The sequence below is a fragment of the Hippocampus guttulatus genome, chromosome 10 (assembly GCF_054856545.1).
Source record: "Hippocampus guttulatus isolate MCC_2025c chromosome 10, RoL_Hgut_1.0, whole genome shotgun sequence".
Classification (NCBI taxonomy): domain Eukaryota; kingdom Metazoa; phylum Chordata; class Actinopteri; order Syngnathiformes; family Syngnathidae; genus Hippocampus; species Hippocampus guttulatus.
Window position 1 is genome coordinate 5274399 of NC_141270.1, and position 24097 is coordinate 5298495.

General features: G+C 43.7%; 1 protein-coding gene and 1 long non-coding RNA gene across 3 annotated transcripts in view; one reads left to right on the forward strand and one right to left on the reverse strand.

Annotated features, from left to right (window-relative positions):
* The first annotated feature begins 1894 nt into the window (after positions 1-1894).
* The window catches only part of pax2a (paired box 2a), a 34585-nt gene continuing 12382 nt past the window's right edge, over positions 1895-24097 (forward strand). For both annotated transcript variants that reach the window (XM_086121309.1, XM_086121308.1), the window contains exons 1-7: positions 1895-2216; positions 2791-2988; positions 7109-7194; positions 8605-8724; positions 9333-9377; positions 20801-20976; positions 23903-24023. In XM_086121309.1, the coding sequence (XP_085977435.1) occupies positions 2903-2988; positions 7109-7194; positions 8605-8724; positions 9333-9377; positions 20801-20976; positions 23903-24023 (634 nt within the window). In that variant the 5' untranslated portion in view covers positions 1895-2216; positions 2791-2902. The remainder of the gene's footprint in view (positions 2217-2790; positions 2989-7108; positions 7195-8604; positions 8725-9332; positions 9378-20800; positions 20977-23902; positions 24024-24097) is intronic.
* Positions 7164-24097, reverse strand: part of LOC147199011 (uncharacterized) — an 84304-nt gene continuing 67370 nt past the window's right edge. The window contains exons 3-4 of the long non-coding RNA XR_015101962.1: positions 11822-11933; positions 7164-7211 (exon numbers count right to left, since the gene is read on the reverse strand). This is a non-coding gene — a long non-coding RNA (uncharacterized LOC147199011). The remainder of the gene's footprint in view (positions 7212-11821; positions 11934-24097) is intronic.

A 24097-nucleotide genomic window follows, 5' to 3' on the forward strand; every position in this document is an offset into this window, starting at 1 on the left:
CCCATTCAGTCTCCCTCTTCTTCCTGACTGTCGGATGCTCTCGTTTGAGCTGCATCTTTTTTTCCCTCTCTCTCTCTCCCTTTCTCTCTTTTGCGTGGGCGAATCACAAAGTGTTGGAATCTATTGCCTTTGTCTGACAAGTCATCCATCTCTATGCGGAGAGGATCTGTGGGATGGAGTGATAGAAGAAGAAGAAGAAGAAGAAGAAGAAGAAGGAGGAGGAGGAGGGTGAAGGAGGGCAGTGGGTGTGGAGGTGTGGGAGTGGGGTGGGGGTGTCTGTGGGACTTTTAGAAACAGACACACAAGCGAGCGGGGCTTCATTCTCAGCCCAAAGCTCAGGCAGGCAGGCAGGCAGGCACGGTCCATTCCGGAGGAGAGGGGGACCCGCTTGTTGTCATCTCCGCCCCCCCCCCTCAACCGTACCACCCCTCAACCACCCCCCTCTCCCGCCCCACGCGCCCACCCCCTTGTATTTTTTGAGGGGGGCCGTGTTCTTTCCTCCGACCCAGCCACCGGGGGGACCCCACGCCGCCGCTCCTGCTCGCCGCCGCCGAAGTAGGATTTGTCGGCTGCTCGGTCGGGACCCGCGTGGAAGGAAAGTCCGATTTTCCGCAGCCGCACGCGTGGGTCATGCTCTGCACCTGACAACACCCACCACCACCACCGCCACTACCACCACCCACGTACTCGTTTTGTGTTTTTATTTTATTTTAAGATTTTTTCTTTCTTCTTCTTCTTTTTTTTGTTTTTTCTTTTTTTACACGGACGAATTCTTTCTTTCTTTGAAGAGCTGAGAAGTTGCTGCGCTCGTACGGCAGCTCGCGCGGACTCTATCGGCCACACGGACTGGTTGGCTTGTTTTTTGAACATTTTCTCCTCTTTGACGGCTGCTGCACCATCGAGGCGAGACGGCGACCTCAGTCGATTACCTTTCTTTGCTCTGCTATCCCATGGATATTCACTGCAAGGCAGACCCCTTCTCCGCCATGCACCGTGAGTCTTTTTGAAAATATCGCAAATAAAAGAAGACCAAAATAAAAAATCTGCGATAGTTTTGAAATGAAAAGCTGCTTCGAGTTTGGCTGCAAAAACACGTTAAGGGATGAAATGGCTTCTGTTCTTTTTTTGTACGAGTTTGTGTGAGATTCTATTTGATTTGATTTGATTTTATAATGCTGGCTTTCACCTAAGTTGATTATTTCGTATATTGTGCGCGAATTGAAAAAAGTCGAGATTCTTTTTTCAATTTGGTGCTTTTTTTTTTGATGCGCAGGGAAAGAAAATCAGTCGAATTAATATCTGGAAAGAGCAATGAAAATATGGCAGAATTCGTTCGAAAAATCGAATTTTGTTGAGCAGAAATTCAACGGCGATGATGTCACTATTTCATTTTGGCTTCATAATTCTGCATTTAAAAATAGCCCCTGAGTATGATTGGAATCATCCTTAAAAAATATTCAACGTTGGATCACTCACATCTTACAAATTCTTCCAAGAACACCAAAATACAATTTTTTTTACTTTTTTTTAAGGCTCTTTTGTTTCATATTTTTTCAAGTGCTCAATTTGAATACAAAGCTTTTTTTTTTTATTACGTGTGACATCACATTACGGAGATCAGTGTGTGTAAATGATGCCAAACAATTTCTCATTACAGTGCTAAAATAAAATAACAAGAATTGAAGCATTAACAAAATACAGCTTGAGAGGAGCCCCCGGCCTGCACGTCAATTATTTATCGGCGTTTGTAATATGAGTGATCAAAGGTCATTTTAATTATTTACCGTAATCGTGCAGGGAAAATTAAACAGGTTGAAACGTAAAACGCGCCACATGTGTTGCACCGCACGAGCTGATCTTGGAAAATACGACCGAAGCAGAACCAGGCAATAACAAAAAAATAATAATAATACTATTTAAATACTTTTTTTGCGCATCCGCATTTCCCCAACGAACGCGAACGAAAAGCCCGAAAGAAGGCAGGTGAGACCTTCTTCAGGTATGTAATGTTATGCTCCCCTCCCCGGTGCCGCTGTTGTATCCCACGCAGGGCACGGCGGCGTGAACCAGCTCGGTGGGGTGTTCGTGAACGGCCGACCCCTCCCGGACGTGGTGCGGCAGAGGATTGTGGAGCTGGCACACCAAGGGGTCCGGCCGTGTGACATTTCCCGACAGCTACGGGTCAGTCACGGCTGCGTCAGCAAAATCCTCGGCAGGTAAAAAAAAAAAAAAAAAAGGAACAAAAGGACCCACGCACGCACGCACGCACGACGTGTCAAAATCATCAATCTTGCAGCTCCATTCCAACCTCAGCATAGTGCGAAGGCAGATTTTATTATTTATTATTTATTATTATTATTTTATTTGATTTTTGGCTTGCACACTGCTATTTTTGGGGGGGAGCTTTTCGAAACGGGAACACTTTGATATGTAATTCCAAACACACGTGAGCACGAGAGGTAATATTTTGAAATATATTTTTTTTCCCAGCTATCAGAAGGCATTTCAGAGGTATTTCAATGCACACACACTGAATGTTTGTCAGAAACATTGCTTTTTTAAATTTATTTTATTTTATTTTTAGGAAGAAGAAGAATAATACGTCATGGTGGCATGTCATGCATGCACACTTTTTTTTAAACCCACTCCTATGCACTCAGCGCCATGATTAAAAAAAAAACAATTGAATCCATGCACTAACCACAAAAAAAAATTTAAAAAGGGGGGGGGGGGGGGGGAAAGCTAACGTGGATGACTCGTTGACGATATTAAACGTGCAACTGTGTGCAGGTACTACGAGACGGGCAGTATTAAACCGGGGGTGATCGGGGGCTCCAAACCGAAGGTGGCGACTCCGAAAGTGGTGGATAAGATTGCAGAGTACAAGCGCCAGAACCCGACCATGTTCGCCTGGGAGATCCGGGACCGGCTACTGGCCGAAGGCGTTTGCGACAACGACACCGTGCCCAGCGTGTCGTCCATCAACAGGTACGACCTGATCATTCGCATCTCGAATGGGTGATTTTTCCGCAACGCGTCCTAGTTGCGAGTTTTCAAAAGGCCGTTTTGGGTAGTCGGCACGGGTGGTCTGTTGCAGGTGCAATTCAATCCCCCCCCCACCCCCCACCCCCACCTGGACTCTTGTGGCTCTCCGACGCGCAACGTGTCGGGGGGGGGGGGGGTGAGAGAGAGAGAGAGAGAGAGAAAATCACATCTGTCTCGATAAAAAAAAAAAAAAAAAAAAAGCGATCAATAGGGTGTAAGGGGGTGTGCAGACGGCGGGAAATGCCCCACCAAATGTTTCAAGAGGCGGAGCGCATGCGAGGACACGTCGCCGACATGTCGTCTCTCCATTGGACGATAATCGCCTCGTTATCGCCATAATAATAATTGTTATTCTCATTTGGAAATACCCGGATGTAGACGAACATTGTTTCGATGACGATCGTAAATGGGCTCGGTCGTACGATGACGACACCATATTTGTCATTATCCGTGATTCTAATAGTTGATAGTCCACAGTAGGGTTCGTAGTCTTATTACTGTGACTATAACGTGCGTGTGTGCGTTAGCTTTAAAATTATATATACAATCATTTATTTTTTTTAAATAAATAAGTGTTATCAATATAGCCCAAAGTGAAATCTATTCACGTCATGAATGGGCAATTATGCCTTTTACAAAACATGTTTTTGAGGTAAAATCCTATATATGTTTATTTCATATAGCTTTAAACGCTCTGTATGACTTCCACACGTGGGTTATGATTACGCTTATGATTAAATATCTTTCATTGATAACACCTTAGAAAATATATTAATTGTATGTAGCTTTTTAGTTTTGGTAAATGTTTGTTATTACTATTAGTAGTAGTAGTACTGTACTGTACATCGAAATAATTAGACTAATTGATATACAAATGTATTTGATAATATATATGTATGTTACGGGAAATTGTTTACATTCCTACCAGAAATGAGACATTATTTCTGTGTACTGACTATTTTATAAGGGGATGTATAATTTTAGAAAAGATCAATTACACCTATTTTACACCTTGTTTAAAATACCCTAATTGCGTCCTTATTCTTTTACCTCTCACTAATGTGGGGGGGGGGTATGTTTTCACTGATAATGATAAGTGAATCTATTTATTTTATGTCGCTTGAAATAGTTTCCCATTTCTGCCTTAAATGGACTAAAGTGTCTTTCGAGAGAGTGTGATGACGCTGGTGGCGGTGATAGGGAGTGGGGGGGGGCGGGGGGGTGCCCTTGGAGGAGTGTTGAACTTTGGTTAGGAGCCACTGTTCCAGAGAGCTGGTCATCGGCATTACATTTTAATGAGCTGAGGAGAGTCTCATAACACGTCCAACTAAAGGTAGAAGAAGCTGTGAGGTCCACACACACACACACACGCACACACACACAGCAAGAGAGAGAAAGAGAGAGAGAAATCCCTATACATGTATATGTAGGGATGCGTGTGTGTGTGTGTGTGTGTGTGTGTGTGTGTGTGTGTCAGAGAGGGAGAGAGAGAGAGAGAGACCTGTTGCGGCTAAAATAGGCTTGACTTTTAAAAACTTGCTTGTCGATGGTGTTAATAATTGACATTAGCTCTAAAGGTATGTTTTTCTAACTTGCCAACAATGTCTCATGATAACTGCTGTTACAAAAAAAAAAAAGTGGTGGGAGGGGTCCAGCATGCACCTGTGAGGTTGTTGTTTAGCGAGGCAGCAGTGAGTCAGTGGTCTCTGCGGTTCAAGGGGGCTGACCTCTGCTCCCCTGACTAAAGAGGATGTCCCGGCTTTTAAACCCGTTTTCCCGCCGTGAATTATTAAAGATGACAACGAGGCAAGGGTTGCCTTCTGTTTGCCCGCGAAGCCACGTGGGTCCTCCAATCGCGACTATTGATCCCCATTTTCATATTCCTTCTGGGGATTTTCCTTTCTTTCCACAGCAGCCCAAAACACAAAAGTCGTTAATTCGCCCCTTCCAGAATTGCTTATTCAATAGCGACAACATGGACTGCAAAACAAAGTCCTTGAATTTATGAGGCTCCCCCGAGCCATGCGGTCAGATAACCGTTGTGGTGAGATGTTAGAAATTCAAATAAAATATTGATGTGTGTTTTCTGGACGAGGCTGCGGGGCCTTTTGTTGAGGACGGGGTAAGGTGGGGGGAAGAGGAGAGGCGGGGTGGGGGGGGGGGAACACATGAGACACATGAAACCAGTGTACATTCCCCCCCCCCCCATCCCTGAGGACGTTAACCCCTCGCTGCCCGAGCCTCGAGCACACACATGCGCACACACGCCGCGCCACCTTGTAATTCTCTTTCGTCACACCTGTCGGGGCCTCGGCACGGGATTCCCGACGCCGACTGTTATTCAATGATGTCGCGCTCGCATGTCAATCAAAAGATTATCGCGGTCACGGTGTGAATGTAATGCGATCGGCGTCGACAAAAGAGCTTGTGCAAATCCCAGCGTCCGTGTGTGTGTGTGTGTGTGTGTGTTTGCCTGAACGCATTGTAGCGATCTTATTATGCTCATACGAAAGCCTGGCCAATTGTCGGGACAACCTCGGAAAGATCAAAATAGACGGCGGAGGGGTGAGCGAGAAATTAATTGAGAGGTAAAACAAGAAAGTCCGAGAGGTACAGGTTTTTCTTTCCGTCAAAGGCTTGCACACAGACAAATGGAAGAGCGCAAGAACCGCGTCGATCTTCTTCACTTTTAATTCATCTAATGCGCTGAAAGAAATGCATCCGTGTTGGTTTAAAAAAGAAAACCACGCAAAGATTATCCAGAGGGCTGCACTGGAATTTAGCATCACAGGAAAGGTCATTTGAGCAGATTTGGTCGTTTCAGGTTGTTCAAAGGCTGCGAGCGTAAGATTATGATGCTCATCGACCTGAATCGAGTGCTCAGTCAAGTTTTTGGTTGATGCCGAGTTCCACTGGAGCTCTCCGGAAAGATTTTTATGCCAACGCCTGCTCTGGGAATTCGGCGTTTCAAGAACAGATTCTGTTTTGAGAAAGGACACGGTAAACTTCTCAAACTGAGAACTACGGTCAGGCACAAAAAACAAAACAAAAAAAAACATCTTGCCAGTCAGCAATTTTGCAGTGTCACTCCAATGTGGCGGTCAAGCAAATATTCCGATTTTTCTGGATTTCAGAGATCCCACAAAACAAGACCCGCCAGTGTATTGAAGATGAATCATTTTTTCAGAGTGTGAATTTATTTTGAGATTTGGGACTATTTTCTATTTTCAAACCTTAAAATCACACTCATCATGTCTTCACAGTCTCTTTAATGCCAACCGAGGCCTTGTTTTGAGATTCAATGCCTTTTAAGATTTTTTTTTCCTTAATGATCCGCAGGAACCCCGAGAAAGTAACTCATCAAATGCGGGGCAAAAGAACTTGGGCCGCACCGATTGTGAATTTTAACAGTCGCTGGGCCGCGAGTGTTTTATCAGCAAAGGTTTGGGCTAAACCTGGTCCAGCAAGTAGATATGACAGAAATGGATGTGGGTGGAAGAGAGGGAAAAAGAAGCAGCGGGGGTGTGGGGGGGGGGGGGGGGGATTATTAGACTTGGCCAGGTAGAGTCAGTGAAGCTGATCATTGAGGTGAATTGATGTGATTTCATGCTTTGTTTGCAAGATCATTCAGACCAAAGTGCAATGAAGACTTTCCCGACACATCACATCGTCCCCCTGGTGTGTGTGTGTGTGTGTGTGTGTGTGTGTGTGCGGGGATGGACTTTATCATATTTCAGAGCTCAGAATTCCCGCTAGATTGAAAAGCACATTCTCGGGAGGGCCCCATTCAGCCTCTCTCTCACACACACACAAACCCGGAGATTGACCCTAAAACCCAGCGATTGCCTATTTGGGACCTGAATGGGGAGGATACGAGCGGGGCCCTCGGACCGCGGCGTGCTTTCACATGCACGGGGCCTAAGTGGACATGATGAGCTGTGTTTAAAGTGTCCCGGAGTGGCCCGGCCTGCTGTGAAATCTCCACGCTCGGGAGGCGACATTGATTGATCCTGTGTGTGTGTGTGTGTGTGTGTGTGCGCGCGTGTATGGTTCACTTTACCAGGATTATCCGCACCAAAGTCCAGCAGCAGTTTCACCCGTCCCCCGATGGATCCGTCACGCCGCTTTCCACGCCGGGACACACCATAGGTGAGAGTTCGGACTTGCTGGAATGAACGGAAAAGCACGGTTAATATTCACACCCAGGCTGTGTTGGGAATCATTCACTCTTTTCGCGCTACACTTTATTGACTTTTTGATGAACTACATCGTCGGTTTTTACGTGGATATTTTGGTGGACTACTATATAGAGTCCACTACAGTATATTTAAAAAATAAAATAAAATATATATAAACAAACTGTATATATAGTCTGTAAAATGCTTTTACATTATTTAGCGATTTTTGGTGGAATTTTTAGGACAGTCTATGTCCATAATATAAAAATTTTGAATCATTTATTCCTGAACCAGTAGATAGTCCACCCCCAATATTCACAGGGTACAGGCCCCTGGCCGACCCACAAAAATCTACATATGACTGATGCCCATTATAATTGCATTGGCAAAAATAAATAAATCTAAATTTCTGAGTAACTGTTGTGCTTGGTTTTAGATGCTGACACTTTTTCTTCTGTGAAGCACATTGATTTATCTTGTGTACAAAATATGCAATAGAAATAAAGCTGCCTTGTCTTACCTAGCTGGCTAAGACCAATGCCTCCCCAAAATTCAAATAAAAAAAATAAAAATAAAAAAAAAGAAACCTTGAATAAAATGTTATTTTTAAAAGTACTTATTCGTGACTATAAAATCGACTATGTAAAAATCCCTACATACATATTTTTATGTAGTGGACGATATAGTTAAAATATCCTTTTAAAAGCCTTTTACAGTGATTAGGATTTTTTATACAGTGACTACATAGTTCACAAAATAGTCATATAGTAGTACATAACTTTCTGAGATACAAGCCGCCACTTGGTCGACGTTTTGCTTCGACAGAAATGTTTGCTACGATCAGTATTTGAAAGCAGCAAACTTCCAAATAAGCAGCAGTTTGGTGTATCGTGAACCATTCTTCAAAAAAAGAGGCTCCAAGCTGTTTGTTGCCCCCACCCATTGTGTGAAACTAAACCTCACCCAGAGAGAATTCAACATTGATTATTAAAAAAAAAAAACAATCACACATTTATGCCTTATGAAAGCCTGCTTAGCTTAATGCTAACATCCAATGCAAAACACCATGAACAGGCTAACATATAGCGCATCAGTGTTAGCGTGTTAGAACCCTTCCAAAGGAATATTTCAACACAAAAGGGGAACCAACACACAGAGACACCATCTGACAAATCTCACAGGCCTATATTCTTTATCCTCTGCGAAAAAAAAATGACTGCAGATGACTGAGAAATCGTCGTCTCGGTATATTTATTGATCCGATTACTGAAATAAAGCGAGGGAACAAAATGTGTTGAGTTGTTGGCGATTATTACAGTAGGATGAATTCGGGGGGGGTCGTGAAAAGGGAGTGAGCCTGACCCAAGTTTTTCCCCATCAGTACCCAGCACAGCCTCCCCGCCTGTGACCAGCGCCTCCAACGACCCCGTAGGATCATACTCCATCAACGGCATCCTGGGAATCCCCCGCTCCAACGGCGAGAAAAGAAAAAGAGACGAAGGTGAGGAAACGGAGAACGCGCTCTCTCTTTCAAATTCCCTCTTTCGCCTCCCCGTCCCTCTGTAGTTGCTGAGGAAAGACGGCATTTTTGACAGCCGCCGAGGCCGAGCGTGTTTCCGAGTGGCGTCTCAGAAAGGGCTTTGTGATTGAAACAGTCTTTTTTTTTTAATGCCCTGTGTTTTATCGCGCGACTCTATTTTAGAGTGCTCTCAACTGACACGCTACAAGGGCAAATTAACCATCCACAATTAATCATGCTATTTTTAGATGACAGCGTACGTAGCATTTTAACAAAAAAAAGTACGACTTGTCGGTTTGGCAAAGAAAACGTGCAGATACATTCATAGATTAACGGAAGGCAAACCGGTCCGAGACGGATTTTCTCATTGTGTACACACACTGCTCGAGGGCTAATAGATTATTGGATGTGCAAACAATTTCCTTTTTTTTTTTAAAATGCCTGTGAATTAACATGTTCCCAGCGGAGACCCGAACAAGTGTAGCAACAGAGTGACGGTAGAGTCAGAGCATGTGTGTTTGTGTGTTTCAACATTTGATCAAAAAAGAAAAAAAAAAGACCAAATCCCTTTTATGTTTCTGTCTCTTTAGTTCTCTGGACTGGCAACCACTTGGACGGAAGGAAAATAGGACATTGTAAGTTATAGCTTCCAATATTCCTTTTTTCTCTCTTTTTTTTTTTTTTTTTAAGAGGGTCAAGCAGTACTTGATGTCCTTGCTGGGGTTTTTTTGCCCTTCACGGGATGAAGTAACTGAGCTAAAATGAATGGAAATGGCATGCTGGTCAATATGATTGAGAGAGAATAATTTTCCACCAGTGATGCAATATGTTGATGACTGAAACTGCCCATAAATGATTTGTGTTACTGTAAAAATGCCACGGATAACATTTTTGTCTGGGGGGGTTAAAAAAAGGATTTCGAATCGAGGAGGGCGGGGGTTAGCTGCATGCATGTTTTTAACTTAAAGCATGCATGACTGTCGACAAGATTATGGAGTCAGGCTGTCGTGGCGACGAAGGGTTCACAAATGAGTGGTCATCATTTGAAAGGAGGAAAAAGATGATGTGCACCCAAGATGAACTTCAGGAGCATGTTTCGAGGGAGGGAGGGGGTGTGGGGATCAAAGGGGGATGTATTTTTCCTTTTTTTTTTGCATTTGTGCAAGCATATGTATCTGTATGAAAGAAATGAGATCCCTCCCCCCGAATGCTCTTCAGCCGGCGAACATGGTGACATTTAAAGGAATTTGCAATTCTGCCGAGAAGGAAGCTATTAATTCACAAATTAACAGCCCCCCCCCCTTTTCCTTCGCTCTATCGTGGATGTGCAAGCTATCGAAAAGACAAAAGAAATAGCCTTAAGGGGAGGGGGGGGGGGGAGTGAGAGGAAAAAAAAGGAGTCTCAACCCTATCTGCGCAGAGATTGGTTTGCATGTCTGCGAGCAGCGATACCAATTACGACAACGCTGGGAAGAAGGTGTCCTTTAGCCCCCGCCGCCAGCGTCGCCGCCGCCACCGCCACTTCACTCCAAATCTATCCATAGCCAGATTTATTTGTGTATCTCATTACAGGAAATGGAATGTTGCTCCTTGCCAAATGCATTAAAAGCAAAGTAGGGAAAATTAGCCTCGTTGTACTCGCGCGCTCAGTCATTTAAACCTGCCTTGGGAGCGGATGCCAAGAGGATTCGGTGACAACGGCTGTGCCATAGTCACACGTGTCCTGTCGTGGTACGGTTCCGGGGGCTCGTCGAAATGAATCGCTGCGTAGGGATTTTTATTTTGTAGAAAATATCAAATAGATTCATCTGATATGAGCTATTACGACTGGTACCAAAACTCCCTCTAGAGGTAGCTGAAAGAATCACTGTCTCAATGCAGTTCAGTTGTATTTAATATGATTGTAAAGTACATTTATAGTGAAGGGTTTTTAAAAAAAAATTTTTTTTTAGGATTGTTGCTTTTCAAACATTCATCTCGGTACATGTTGTATTTACCTTGTAGGTACAATACATTTGAACCCTTTCATGCAGCCTGTAACCTGATAACATGATAAGCTGTCCACTGGAGTGACCGCTGTCCCTGAAATAGTTAAAGGGGCTTGCCTTTTTCTGAAAAGCACTTTTTTGTTGTACTATGGACAATGGTAAATGATAAATATCATCGGGGGGGGGGGGGGAGAAAAACTGCCATCTCTGGCTCCATCTTGTGCCTCTAACAATACGACAGACAAGAAACCCAGACGCCCAAGAAGAAACAAAACAAAAAAAAAGAAAACCCAAAAAAACAATTAGAGACAGAAGGTGCGATTTATGAGGTCTCGTACACATTTCGTGTTACACTTCGTTACCAAAAAGGTGCTTTTCTGGGGTAATAAAGTAACAGGTCAGCGTGAGGCCTTGTGGACTATTTAGTTCAGTATAGAGTCCATGAAAAAGGGACTGCATTTAAAAAAAAAAAAAACACTAAAAATTCCTGTATCGTGATTATCAGAGTAGCGTTATATGTCGTGATTTTTATAACGAGAATAAGTGAATGACTCCATTTTTATACAGTGGACCTTTATAGTTCAGTAAAAAGTCTAAATCACTGGATGGTGATTAGGCATTAAGTAATGTGTGAATTATTGTTAGTTTCAATATGGAGGAGTTGGATAGTCGTCTCAAAATCCCGATATAGTCGATTATGAAGAAAGGAATAAGTGAATGATAACAAACGCAGTCATCACTTGCTGTCGCATAATTACAAAATACCCGAGCACTGTCAGCTAATGGATCTTCCATAATCAATACGGAATGAATGAATGATCAATAATAATGGCGTATTGTTTCGAACGATGTATTGTTGTGATGTGTTGCTCCACAACTACCCCAGAAAAACAAACAAAAAACAACACTTTTTGGGGGGCTGTATGGGATGTACAGTGGGATTTTAACTACGTAGCTTTTCCAAATTACGTATAAAGGATGTGAAAAGTTTTTGTGCGGTTGTGTCTTGGGGTGGTACAGTAAAAAAAAAATAATAATAATAATAAAGCCGGGAGTGAATTAAAATGGGAGACAGCTTCATGTAGATTTACCTTCTACTACAGTAGTCGGGCCAGGGCGGGTTGATGTGACCTCAGCTTTGGCTCAGCACATCCTGAATGGAGTCCAGTGGAGGAGCTCTCGGGAGGACAGGCCAGTCGGGAGCTATGGTGATAAATCAGAGCAAGAACAAAGGTCATAACTTGTGATTGTAGCACGGCTGCAGAGGAAGCTGATGAGAAAATGAAAATACGGCCTGGCGGGGCTGTTAAGTCGTGACATAAAAGAACGAGAGACTGTATGCGGGAGAGCCAAGGCAAACTGATTACAGGGGTCCGTGTTTTGATTTGTCCGCATGCGATATTTGGCCGTGTGGGATGATTGTACGGCGTATGTAGCATTTTAACACACGCGACCCGCTGGCCGAGTTTAAATCAGTTAACATGCGGCTTTTAACCTGAGCCGCCACTGGTTGGCTAGCCAAGCCGCTCCGTGGCAATGAGTCGATAGCAGCGCGCTTTGGAAAATAAATGCACCCACGGCAAAAGAGAAATAAATAGCATCATGAGCGCCATGATGGGAGGACGGGGGTGGCGGAAGGAAGAGAAGGAAAAAAAAAGCGCAGGTATAAGAGGGTCCACAGAGCGTAACATGGAGACAAGAAGAGGCCACAGCGTTAGAAGCGGACATAAAAGACTCCCCCCACCCCTCCCACTTCTTCTTATCAGCCTCATCTTATTTTTTCAGGTCTTGCGCGTGTTCACCATTTGCATTCGGCAACATGGCTCGTCGTGACACAGCGGCAAACGGTGGCACCCTTTACGATACAAACACACACAGATAAACAAATAAATAAAGAAGTAAATAAATTCATATACGGAGAGGCACTTCGCTGGATGGAGAAGGAATCATGTCAGGGAAAAGTCAATTATGGGCAGCGACGCTGAGAATTAATGGAGCGACGCATTACTCAGCTTGAGGAGGGAGAATAAGGCAAGGGGAATAATTATGTTTCCACCAAAAAAAACAAAAAACTCTAAAATGCTAAACGGCAGGCTGGTTCCGGAGAGCTGAGCAAATGAGAAGTCGTATAAAAAAGCAGGACAGGGGTGCACTTGATAACTGTCTGGATGGACATTTTGAATTTCCTATCTAAAGGACCAGTAAGGTAAAAATAAATGTTTGACACAACACAGAGTGAAGTGTTGTGACCAACCCTGCCAAATTTTCAGAGACGCGCCAGAGTTGAGTTTGTTTGTTGAGTATTGAAAATTGAAAAGATCGACCAAAAGTCGGCTTGAGGGACAAAGAGGTTTGACAGAATTGCTGAAATAGGGAGTTTGGGCGGTGGTACGCATGGTGAGCAGAGAGTAAAGGAAAAGGTAGGAGGTAATTTGAGCTGCGAAAAAATGTTTCTGCTTATAGCCTCTGGTGGCTGGAATGTAGTCTGCTTTCTGTGACGTGATGACTTGACAAATGGCACTACCACCAGCTAGCTCGCGAGCTAACAGGCATCCGGGGCTCCGATCAGCCAGCGGATGGAGAGCGGGCTCGTCTGATGCCGTTAATTATACCAAGCTGTTTTGTATGTCGTGACATGTAGGGTAGAGGCATTTTCAGGGTGTAGTCTTAGCTAGCTAGCTAACCACATGCCCAAGTTGTAATAATGGGGACAACTGACAAGCCACCAGTTAGCTCACGTGCTAACAGACACCCAGGGTTCCCATCAGCTTGTGAATGGGCGGCAGGCTCGTCCGACACCGTTAATTGTACCAAGCTGTTTTGTAAATTGTGACATGTAGGGTGGAGGCATTTTCAGGGTGTATGCATAGCTAGCGAGCTAACCACACACTCAAGTTGTAATAATGGGCCAAGTAGTAATAATTAATCGGATAACCACTGAGTCAAAAGAAGGCGCCTGAGCTCTTACTTTGTATGCCAAAGCGCATCACTGGTCGCCCAAAAAAAAAAACAAAAAAAAACAACCTTGAGATGGTGAAAAACGGCTTAGCGTTATAGCACAACAACCAGTAGTGCGTCTTTTCTCCCGCTTTCAGACATTATCTTCCACTCTGATTATTTTTTTTAATTTGTTTATCTGGTGTCTAAGTACAGTTTACATATACATACATACATACATATAAGTCACGTTTACATATTATTGCTTTCTGAAAAATGGCAGTGATAAAACCACATATTATGGTTGTTTGCATTACTGCCTTAAACTGACTTAAGTTTATGGCACACTTGTTTGGTAGAATTGTGTGAAGTTGTCGTCGTGTACAATTAAAAGACCGCAAGGTCTTTTCACATGATATTCATGATTCATTTGCCTAACACCAAAACATTTATGTATAATAAATCTGACATTGTTTCTTGCAATACAGATGAACTTATTGATTTCTCCGTTAAAAACTACAAGAGGACCTTTGTTAAAAAAAAAAAAAGCTTGCTATATTAAGGGGGAAAAAATGCATAGAGATTATTTTTCTAAATCCTTTAGCCCACCTTTACAGGGTCATTAAATTCAAGTTTAGGATTTGAAGCAGTCATCTAATGAACAGCCTTTTGAGTTTTCATCACGTGACGTTGTGCGTGTTAGCCCACTTCTATCTAGATTAACATCCAGAGTTGAAATTAAATAGAAAAAAAAAGAGTGTGAGTGTGTGTGTGTGTGTGGGGGGGGTACAAGACGTGAGTGTAAGCATCAAGCAGCATCTTGATGCCTGCTGACAATAAGTAAACTGTCTGATGGTGCTAAATCGAATTAATAAACACGATGTAACATAACAGGATCTTAACAGCTCAGGCAGTCTCTCTCTCACCCTTTCTTTTCACCCCCCTCCCCCACCGTATCCACCGCTCTCATTTCCGCATCATAGGTTTCATAAATATAGCTAGCTTACAGGGAAGCAGTGTTCACCCTCTGGGTATACCACTTTGTTTGTGCTCCCCTCCTATTTCTTCTTTAAATGCATTAGGGGGAAAAAAAGGAAAGAAAAAAAATCAACAAATGATCCACTATTTCTCATGATGCCAGCTATCAGCGGCCGACGGATGAGGAAAAGGGCCCCGTGTAAGGAAGGCCGATGATTTACAGCGAGGCGGTGTGTAGGAATTCATTTGCCTTTCAAACAAGCTCCCGCCTGGATGCCCCCTCGGTTATCTTATCAGAGAAAACGTGGAGATGAAAGAAGGACATGAGAGTGCCACCGTGCCACTGCAGGACATTTACCTCCCCCGCGGGGACAAAGCAAAACAGAGACGTTTGATAGCATTGGAGCGCGCTCGGAGTGGGCACTTCGGTTAGCCGTAGAGCCAGTTCCCGTTTCGCGTTTCAAAATTGAAATTTGAAAAATGGAAAATGAGCCTTTTTCTCATCTTCTTTTATGTGTTTATTTTAACACGAGTCGGGAAAGAAAATTTGTTTCTTCGGAGCTTGCTTTACCTTCATGCCCGAAAACGTTCTTCAGCTGCTATTTGTTGCACTTTTTGGGGAGGGAGGGCGGGGGTGCTAGCTTACAAAAAATTATGGTGTACCTCATTGAACATATAATAATATCTCAATGGTATATAAATTGGTCAGGCACGTTCAAAAGGTTTTTCAGTAGTACAAATAGTGACTATTTTTTATAGACTTTTTGTTCAGTGATCTACTGATCAATTTTATGGAAGAGTATCATGATACAAGTGTCTGAAGTTTGCTTTTCGGTAACGGTATTTGCATTTGTGGAGCTCGAATTGAACTTGAATATGTAACAAATTAAAAATAACTCTTCAATTCGCCTTCTAAAATAACAAAAATAAGCATTTCCCCATTTTAACGCAAAGTCTTTGCAGACTTGTCCAGAAATGTCCCTTTTGAACTTTGTCAAATAATGCTTCGCAGCATCATATTTGGGAAGAATTTTATGAAACTTCCTTTACCTTATTTGTTAAAACAAATTTGTGAAGAAATGATCCCCCCCCCACCCCAGTTCGTATCATTGCCAAAAGAATTCCAATAAGAGCTAGTCGCAGAAGAACATCTTCCCGCTTCAATCTGAAACAAGCTCAAGGGAAACTAATTACCGTCATATTTTGTTTCCCGACTTGCTTTAAATAAAAACATAAGAGAATATCGGGGAACTACTCGTTTTCTGTTTTTCACTTTCCAATTTTTAAATGGAAAAAAAACGGGAGCTGGCTCATTCCTGTTCAGTGGAGACAGCAACACTGCCTCCTCCTGGACGGAGGCGGTATGGCCTTTCCACACGTGTGAAGATCTGAGACTTGTGTGCTGACACATCAACAAATATGTGAAAATCACGCATACGTTTATGAATCTCCAAAACACGTGAAAATGACAAATATATTTCCGAGAAGAATTTCCAAACAAATCTCTCCCGATACATTTTCGCGCCCGGCTACTTGCTTTCACCGCGATGAGGCACTTTATAGCATCTGCAAGGACGAGCTAGCGTTTGTCGGTGGGAGTTTGAAACACTGAAAGCATCCATCTGCTCCGCAGGGTTGATCAAAGCAGGTTATTAACTCGCGTTGCTTTAGGGACGCCGTGTGAAAGTGGCTGTTTTGACACGGCTTGTTTTTATCTGGGCTTATCTCCTCACGCGGCGGTGTTAAGACGAAGAAACATAGTCAGCTTGGTGCTGTGGGAGTGATAGCGGGGATACCTGCTGAGATGCCCAGAAGGATTGCAAAAACCACAGAGAAAATGAAACAGACCAGTCAATGAGACACACACACACACACACACACACACACACACACACACACACACACACACACACACACTGACAGTTGGGCTTCACACTCCACTTGACACGCTGACTGTCAAAGGGATGAATTTGATTTATTGCAGCGATCTTATATGATATATGTCAAACATCAGCCCCTAATGGGGAATTCTGAAAATGCATGATTTACTGTTAATTCCGCTGAAAGGCTGAGTCTGTCATGTTTTTTTTTTTTTTTTTTGGTCAAGCTACAAATTTGTAATGACTTACTTGCATAATTGGCGTAACCGATGAAAGATGGTACAAATTTCTCCTAAAAATGGAGGCAGACTTGTTGACAGAAATTGGACCAACAAAAGGTTTGCTTTGTTAAGCAAAGTGTCTGCTGGGCAGGGCAAGCATGCGCTAACACTTGCTATTGATTCTGTTTGACTGTATATCTTTTTCCCTAGACTTGCTGATATGAGGCAATTTACGACTCCATTTTGGACTCAAACACAGACAGCAGTTCTAATTACATTATGGGAAGATAATGATAATATTTGGCTAACACTCTTTTTAGTTAGTTTCTAACATTCCATTTTTCGTAATCAGCAGTATAGCGTGTCAACAGCACTGAAAGACCCTAAAAAATGAATACGTGTGTAGAAATATCGCTCATGGCCATTTGCAAAATTATCAGCGCACAGTCTAACCTGCCTCTGCACAGATTTAGATCATGCTAGTCTTAGGCCGGTCAAAAATAATAGAGCTAATAGCCTTTAACTGTTTTTCACTATTTCTGTGTTTGTCATTATTTGTGCAGAGCTAAATATGATGACATTTTGCGCAGGACATTAGTTACCCCTCCACCACTACATGAAATGAACTAGAGCGACAGAATTAGTGAAGTAGTTATTTTTACCAGCCTCATTTGTGCCGCTACGCTGCACAGTTAGCTAGCTAGCTATGTCTACATCCCGAAAATTCAGTACATCTTCCCCGTCGGTCACAATTCGCAGAACTACTTGGGGCTCTTAATGCAATTACCGAGAGAGTAGGTAACGACACGAACGAGCTCACCAGCCATTCGCCAGCTGAGAGGATCCCCCAAAGCCTGTTAGCTTGCGAGCTAGCTGGTGGCTAGCACCTTTCGTTACAGCATAGAAAGTCCCCATGACAACCCGGTGAGATATACCCCAGCCACAGAAGGCTTTAAGCAGATATATTTTCGTGGTGAGGTGTCGGCATAAGATGTTTGAGGATGAAGCATACACTTTTTTAGCGGTGAGGAGTTTCAGCATTGGAAACTATAGCTTCATTGTTCAGGATTTTGATGCATCATTCGACAATGCCACTCTTCTCGATGGTGTGTCACATTTCTATTTATTCAGACATACCGAATCAATTTCAGAATGGTTATCAGAATTCCCTCAGCGAAACCAAATTTCCATGTAGCTTAGCTAAAATTGTCTTTTTTTGTGTGTATAATACTGCAAACAAACAAACAAAAAACATAACCGTTTGGTGGGGCTAAGAAAAAAATAAAATTCGCTCTCCCATGTGCACCACAAAACACAAGTCAATAGACGGTATTTTTACCCGTAAAACACAGCCATCACGCCCTCTATTCCGTCTACACGTACACACACACACACACACACACACACAATTGCTGCTCTCGATTCCATTCCCCCCCGTGGATCTATTTCTTGGTGCGAGCCAGGTTCATCCCCTGGCCTCAGCCATTGAAAAAAGGTCAAGCAACCGAGCAGAATGGCAATAACGCCCCTGAAATGGTACCATCAGTGGAACATGATTGATCAATTGAATTCCATAGCACAGAAAAATGTGGGATTAAGTAGAGTATTATACGCACAATGAGTTGAGGCATGCTGTTCATTCCAAGTTCATTTCGCCTCCCTCCTCCGCTGGCAGAGCAGGCAATCAATAGTGGACTTGCATATCATATATCAGCGCCGGCTCGCCCAGGAGAGAACATAATCTGCTGCAAATTTAGAATGACAGATTTGCACGGGAGCTAAGCCCTCATCCGCTGTAGCCGGAGGAAGAGAGACAGAGGGAGGGAGGAAAGGCAGCGGGAATGCCGGCTGGATGGTTTACCTACAGATTTTTTTATTTATTTGTTTTTTTTCTGGGTTGTCCAGATGTGATGAGTGTGCGGCGGACGTTGTGGATGGGGTCCGAGATTGGGAAAAGGAGAGGGCTCATTTGTTTATATAGAGGGTGACTGTGTGAGGAAATGCATATGCTTGCCCTCGGCGCCCCCGTCGTCTTTCGGACCTCACTACATTCTGGTTTCGGGAAGACAGGCAATATGCGCTGGCGGTGGTGGCAGGCAGCCGCAGAGAGACAAGGGAAGGCTAATGCGTTCACCAGGAAATAGTCGCGTTAAATAATGCCTCTCCATTTGCTGCTGGCGGAAGGAAAGGCTGCGAACGGAATCGCCGGGCACACTTTCTTGCGAGAGACCGGCAGAGACATAATTCAGGGTTACCGCTCATACAAACAACTGAAAGGCTCTCATACACAATGCTGACATGCTCTCACAGGAAAATGATACTACTGAACCACCCACACATAACTAAACAAATCTAATGTGCACTGCTGAAACTCACATACTCACGACTGAAATGCTCTCAACCAACTCATTATTTTTCTCACTCGTATAATTGTTGAAGCACTCTCACACTACTCAACGACTAAAAGGACAACTGAAATTCTGGCACCCACAAATTAAATGTTGTCGGATGCACAACTGAAATGCTCACACACACGACTGGAATACTCACACGCTAATGAACTGCTCTCATGCACTCTATTGAAAAACACACACACAAGACGGAAACACTCATACACTACTGAAAAGTGCATACACATGACTGACACATTCTCACACATTGCTGAAAAGCTCTCACACAAAATAAATGCTGTCGGACATACAACTCGAATGCTCACACACAAACACACACACACACACTACTGAAATACTCACACTAATTAACTGCTTTCATACAAATTATTGAAACAAACACACAAAACTGAAACACTCAAATACTACTGAAAAGCTCATACTTATTACTGAAACATTCTCACACATCGCTGAAAAGCTCTTACACCAATTACTGTTTTTTTTCATTCACCCGAATCTTCTCCTTCACATCGCATATTTTGTTTGCACAAATGTGCTACTTAAGCGTTCTCTCGTTCACCCACACACACACAACCGAGATGCTCTCCCACACAGTCCTGTTTTTTTAAACCCTCAAACACTACTGAACTGATTGTCAGGCACACTACTAAAATGCATATTTCAATATATTCTTAGCACATTTCAGTATATTATATGAGGATATCTCAGTACGATATGGAAAAGGATATCAGGTGTGTGTATGAGAGTATTTCCGGTGTGTGTATGTGTGTGTGAGAGGTAATCCTGAATGATGACCCTGACGGGCCCTCACAGTCCCCCTCCACCCACTTCCTCTAGCGAAACAGGCACTCTCCCTTGCAAGTATATATTTGCGCTGAAGGTAATCCATCAATTACCATAGACCTATCACATGATGACCGTGCTGATGGCGGCCACCGAGGAGAGGTGGAGGACGCGAGAGCTGCCCGAGTGTGCGAGGCGGAGTCGAGGTAGATAAAAAAAAAAAAAAAAAAAGGCAGACATGCAGGTTGTTCCCAATGGCAATTTACTGCTACTGCTCCTCGTGCCATCACTCTCTCAACCCGTTTTGCTCAAAACCACGTTTGCCTGGTGTTTATCTCACAAAGCCTCCTGGGATATGGTAGGCTGAAATCCTCTGCAAAAAAATAAATAAATAAAAATCTTCCGGCTGGGGGTTCAGCTACTTGTCACTGAGGTGGTACCGTCAAAGGCTCAGCTTTTGTCCTCTCGGTATCTGGGAATATACACTGTGGAGGCCAAAGCCTCAGTAGCCTGGCTTGGTCCCGGACATATTGCTCTGTTGGATTTTTGGGCAATGGCTTCCAAGTTTGCTTCGTAAGAACTTGGCCTTAAACTTTTCAAACGCCTCCAAAATAAATGGGGACTGACTTCCAGTGTCCTCCAGAAACTTCACGAATGGATTGAATATCCAAAAGAAACACATTCCATAATCCAAATGTCATCTACAAAGTTTGAATCCAAGCAACCGGGACTCTTCACGTTCGTTGAATTTGTCATGTTTTAAAATGTTCCAAAATGACAACGAAGCTATTAGGCAAACCACGCCGATACATGCCGGAGAACGTTGACGCAAAACTTTGTCCCTGCGCTTCTATTTTTAGGCGGCTCTGATGGCTCGGGCCCGGGCAACGATTCTCAGGGCAGCGTGGAGAGTTTAAGGAAGCACCTGCGAGCGGACGCGTTCACCCAGCAGCAGTTGGAGGCCCTGGACCGCGTTTTCGAACGCCCCTCCTACCCGGATGTCTTCTCCACTTCTGAACACATCAAACCCGAGCAGGTAAGCTTTTTGGGGCATATTTCCTCACACGCTCCCGCAGCTTTTTCACCGCGGGATGAATAAGATCTTCCGTTTGCAGCGGCACGGAAAAAAAACAAAAAACTACAGTCTATTATAGTGGCTAATCTTTATTTACATTAATCCCGGAGTTAAACAACAAGAGACTATTAATTTTGCCGTGCAAACTCGACGCGGGTGCCCAGGCCTGCCTGAGCGCTGCCCTTAATTGAGTTCATTTTCATCTCTGCACGATCGCTGGGAATTACAGCGGCGATAAATCAGAGGGACAGCCTCGCAGAACCGCCATACAGTCCATAATGCAGCTAATTACCAAAGTGATTTCTACGGCAAGATCAATACCAAAACGAATTGGAAATGACTTGCAATCACAAAGAGCACAAGAGAAGGTATTAAAAAGGCAGGAGGATGGTGGAGGAGGGTGGGAAAGAGGAGGGGCGGGGGGCTAAAAATGGCATCGGGAATGGGTTTGGAAAAAAATCAGTTTTAATTTAAGGCAATATTAATCAGCTTACTTTGCACCGTTTGTGTGCGCCTCCTATTTTTTTTTTCCTTCCGCTGTTGGCAACACCCCCTCCCTTTTGGTGAACTGCTGAAAAGGTGGGGTACACTTTCGATTAAGGGGCTTGTCTGGTGTCTGCGTCAGAGCATTAAAAAGCCATTTTGAAGAGGCCGGGCTCAATAGGCCTCATCCCTCCCACACTTCTGGCAGCCATGTGGTCGGGTCATTCAGGCCCCACTGTGCTTCGCCACTCGCCCTCCACCCACCCGGTCCTGCCCGACCCCGCCCACACCTCATCTGCATGACAAAATGGCTCTTGTGCTGAGGAGGCCCGGCGGAATAGAGAGGAACATCCAGCCTAGTGCCAGGGAACAGTTGTAAGCAGACAATTAGAGTTTATCTGGGATAGAGGCGGACAAGGCCGGGGTCAGCGGCTCGCCCCTGGGTGGGGGTGTAGGGAGACCCCCGTCCCATTGAGACAAACAGATGCCCCTCTGATACAAGCGCTGTGCATACACACTTATCCCCTTGAAGAGGCCGGCCAGGAAGTGTCATCACAGCAAAGAAGATCAATGAGATTTTTTTTTTTTTAAGGCAAAGGCATACCTATGTAGCACGTGAATTCAGGATGTTTTAAAAAAGGTGTTATCAACCCACTTTTAGATGTCTTAGCAGGATTGCACAACAGAATTATATATTTTTTTGGGGTAGTCTCCTTTAAAAACCACACAACCACATGTCTCTCCTACAACAAAGCCGTGAATGTCTTCTCCCTTGACTGGTCACAGGGATGACTGCAGCGGAGCACAAAGCGCCAGCTGACACCCCGTCTTTTCACTCTTCTTCCAATCCCGCTCTCATCCCGCTCTGCCTCCACTGCCTGCCTGCCTTCCTTCCTTCCTTCCTTTTCCTTCTCCTTCAGACAAGGCCAAATGCATGCGGAGCGTACATCTTGGGGTTTGGGTAAAAAGCGCAGCAGACGTTGTCAACAGGAACGATCCGGAAGGAATCACAATAAGGGATCAGAGGAAATAGGGAGGTCAGAACAGGTTCACTTTTGGGCTCGGTGAAATAAAGGATCATTTCGATCATAGAATGAACCGAGTCGCTTCAAGGTAACGGTTGTTTATATATACACCGCCATGTAGACAGAAGTGTAGAAATGACGATGGAAGTCATTTGGAATGGGTTAGCTAGTCCTTTAGCAAAGCTACACTGATTTGAAATAAAAACAAAAGATAACGTCATATTGAAAACATTTTCTGGACAGATTTCAAAACTCAGCCCAGGTGGAAAAAAGAATGCCAAGAAACACAAATAGCATTGCTGAAATCAATATTTGATGGACCATCTGCTTTTGACCTTATAGGAACAATGTGTCAAGATTTTGCAAAAGTGACAGTGTTTCAAAATGTAGCGTTTGGTTGCAATGGACATTACAACACAGTAAGAATTTTGAAAATCACGGGGATAGGTTCAGGTTTTGTTTTTTTTCTGTTGGAAAAAAATTTGGGGATTTTTTTTTTGTTGTGTTTTGTTTTTTTGAGATTCTCCAAGTTCCCGCGTCAAAATTACCAGGATGTTTAACCCTTTCATGTGCAGCCTGTAACCTGATAACATGATAAGTAACTGCTGTCCCTAAAAGGGTTAAAATGGTGTCACCTAAAAATTTGACTTGAACAGTAAAAATGGACCAATTGTGGGCCATAAAACAGTCATCAAATGTTTTTTTCCTCGAATTTATTTGTTGATGAGCATTTTAAAGGGTACTGGAGTGTTCATTCAATGCTTAATTTTAGTTTTTGTTCTTATGTGCAAAAATCACACAAACATGGGGGCTATTTGCCACGTGACCTATTTGTCGGCTTCTCCTTGCTGACAGATGTGGTCGTGTAAATATTTCATTTCCAGGTTTTGGACGTGCGTACTTGCTGTGTAGCCGTCGTATTATTTACTATTATTAACTGCTGCTTATGGCTAATTTGCCGTTCATAGTTGATTACTCTCGATTGTAACCGGGTTACAGCCTGACTTGTGGGTTCGTTTAAAAAACGTCTGATTTGGGGTGTTTCTCCACATTTGGGAATAGCTTAGCCTGTTAGCATTCCTTTTGCGTCATCTCCCCTGTTCTTTATTTGCGCGTCGCATGAGTAGCGATTCCTTGTCCTGCTTTTGTGATACTTGTCAGAAATGTAAGCTACATTTTGTGGATTTTAGGAAGCGAGGCCACAAAATAAACGCAACCCGTGTTCAAGGGGCGTTTAAATTAACAACAAGATGAATGTGTTTACCAAATATATCTACTTTACGGTTCATTGTGCCTTTAGCACCGATTCGGTGGGATGGCACCTTCAGTTTAAAAATCTAAGCTGACTCATTAATTGGATTTTCTGTGTTTTCATGCAGGCCAACGAGTATTCACTTCCGTCCCTGAACACCGGCCTGGAAGACGTGAAGCCCAGCCTCTCCAGCAGCGGCAGCTCCGACCTCGCCTCCAGCGTTTCCCAGAGCTACTCGGTTGTGACAGGTACAGTCTGACCGGCACGCTATCGCCACGCGCGGTAAACCAACAACACGAACCTGATACATCGGTTTATAGCA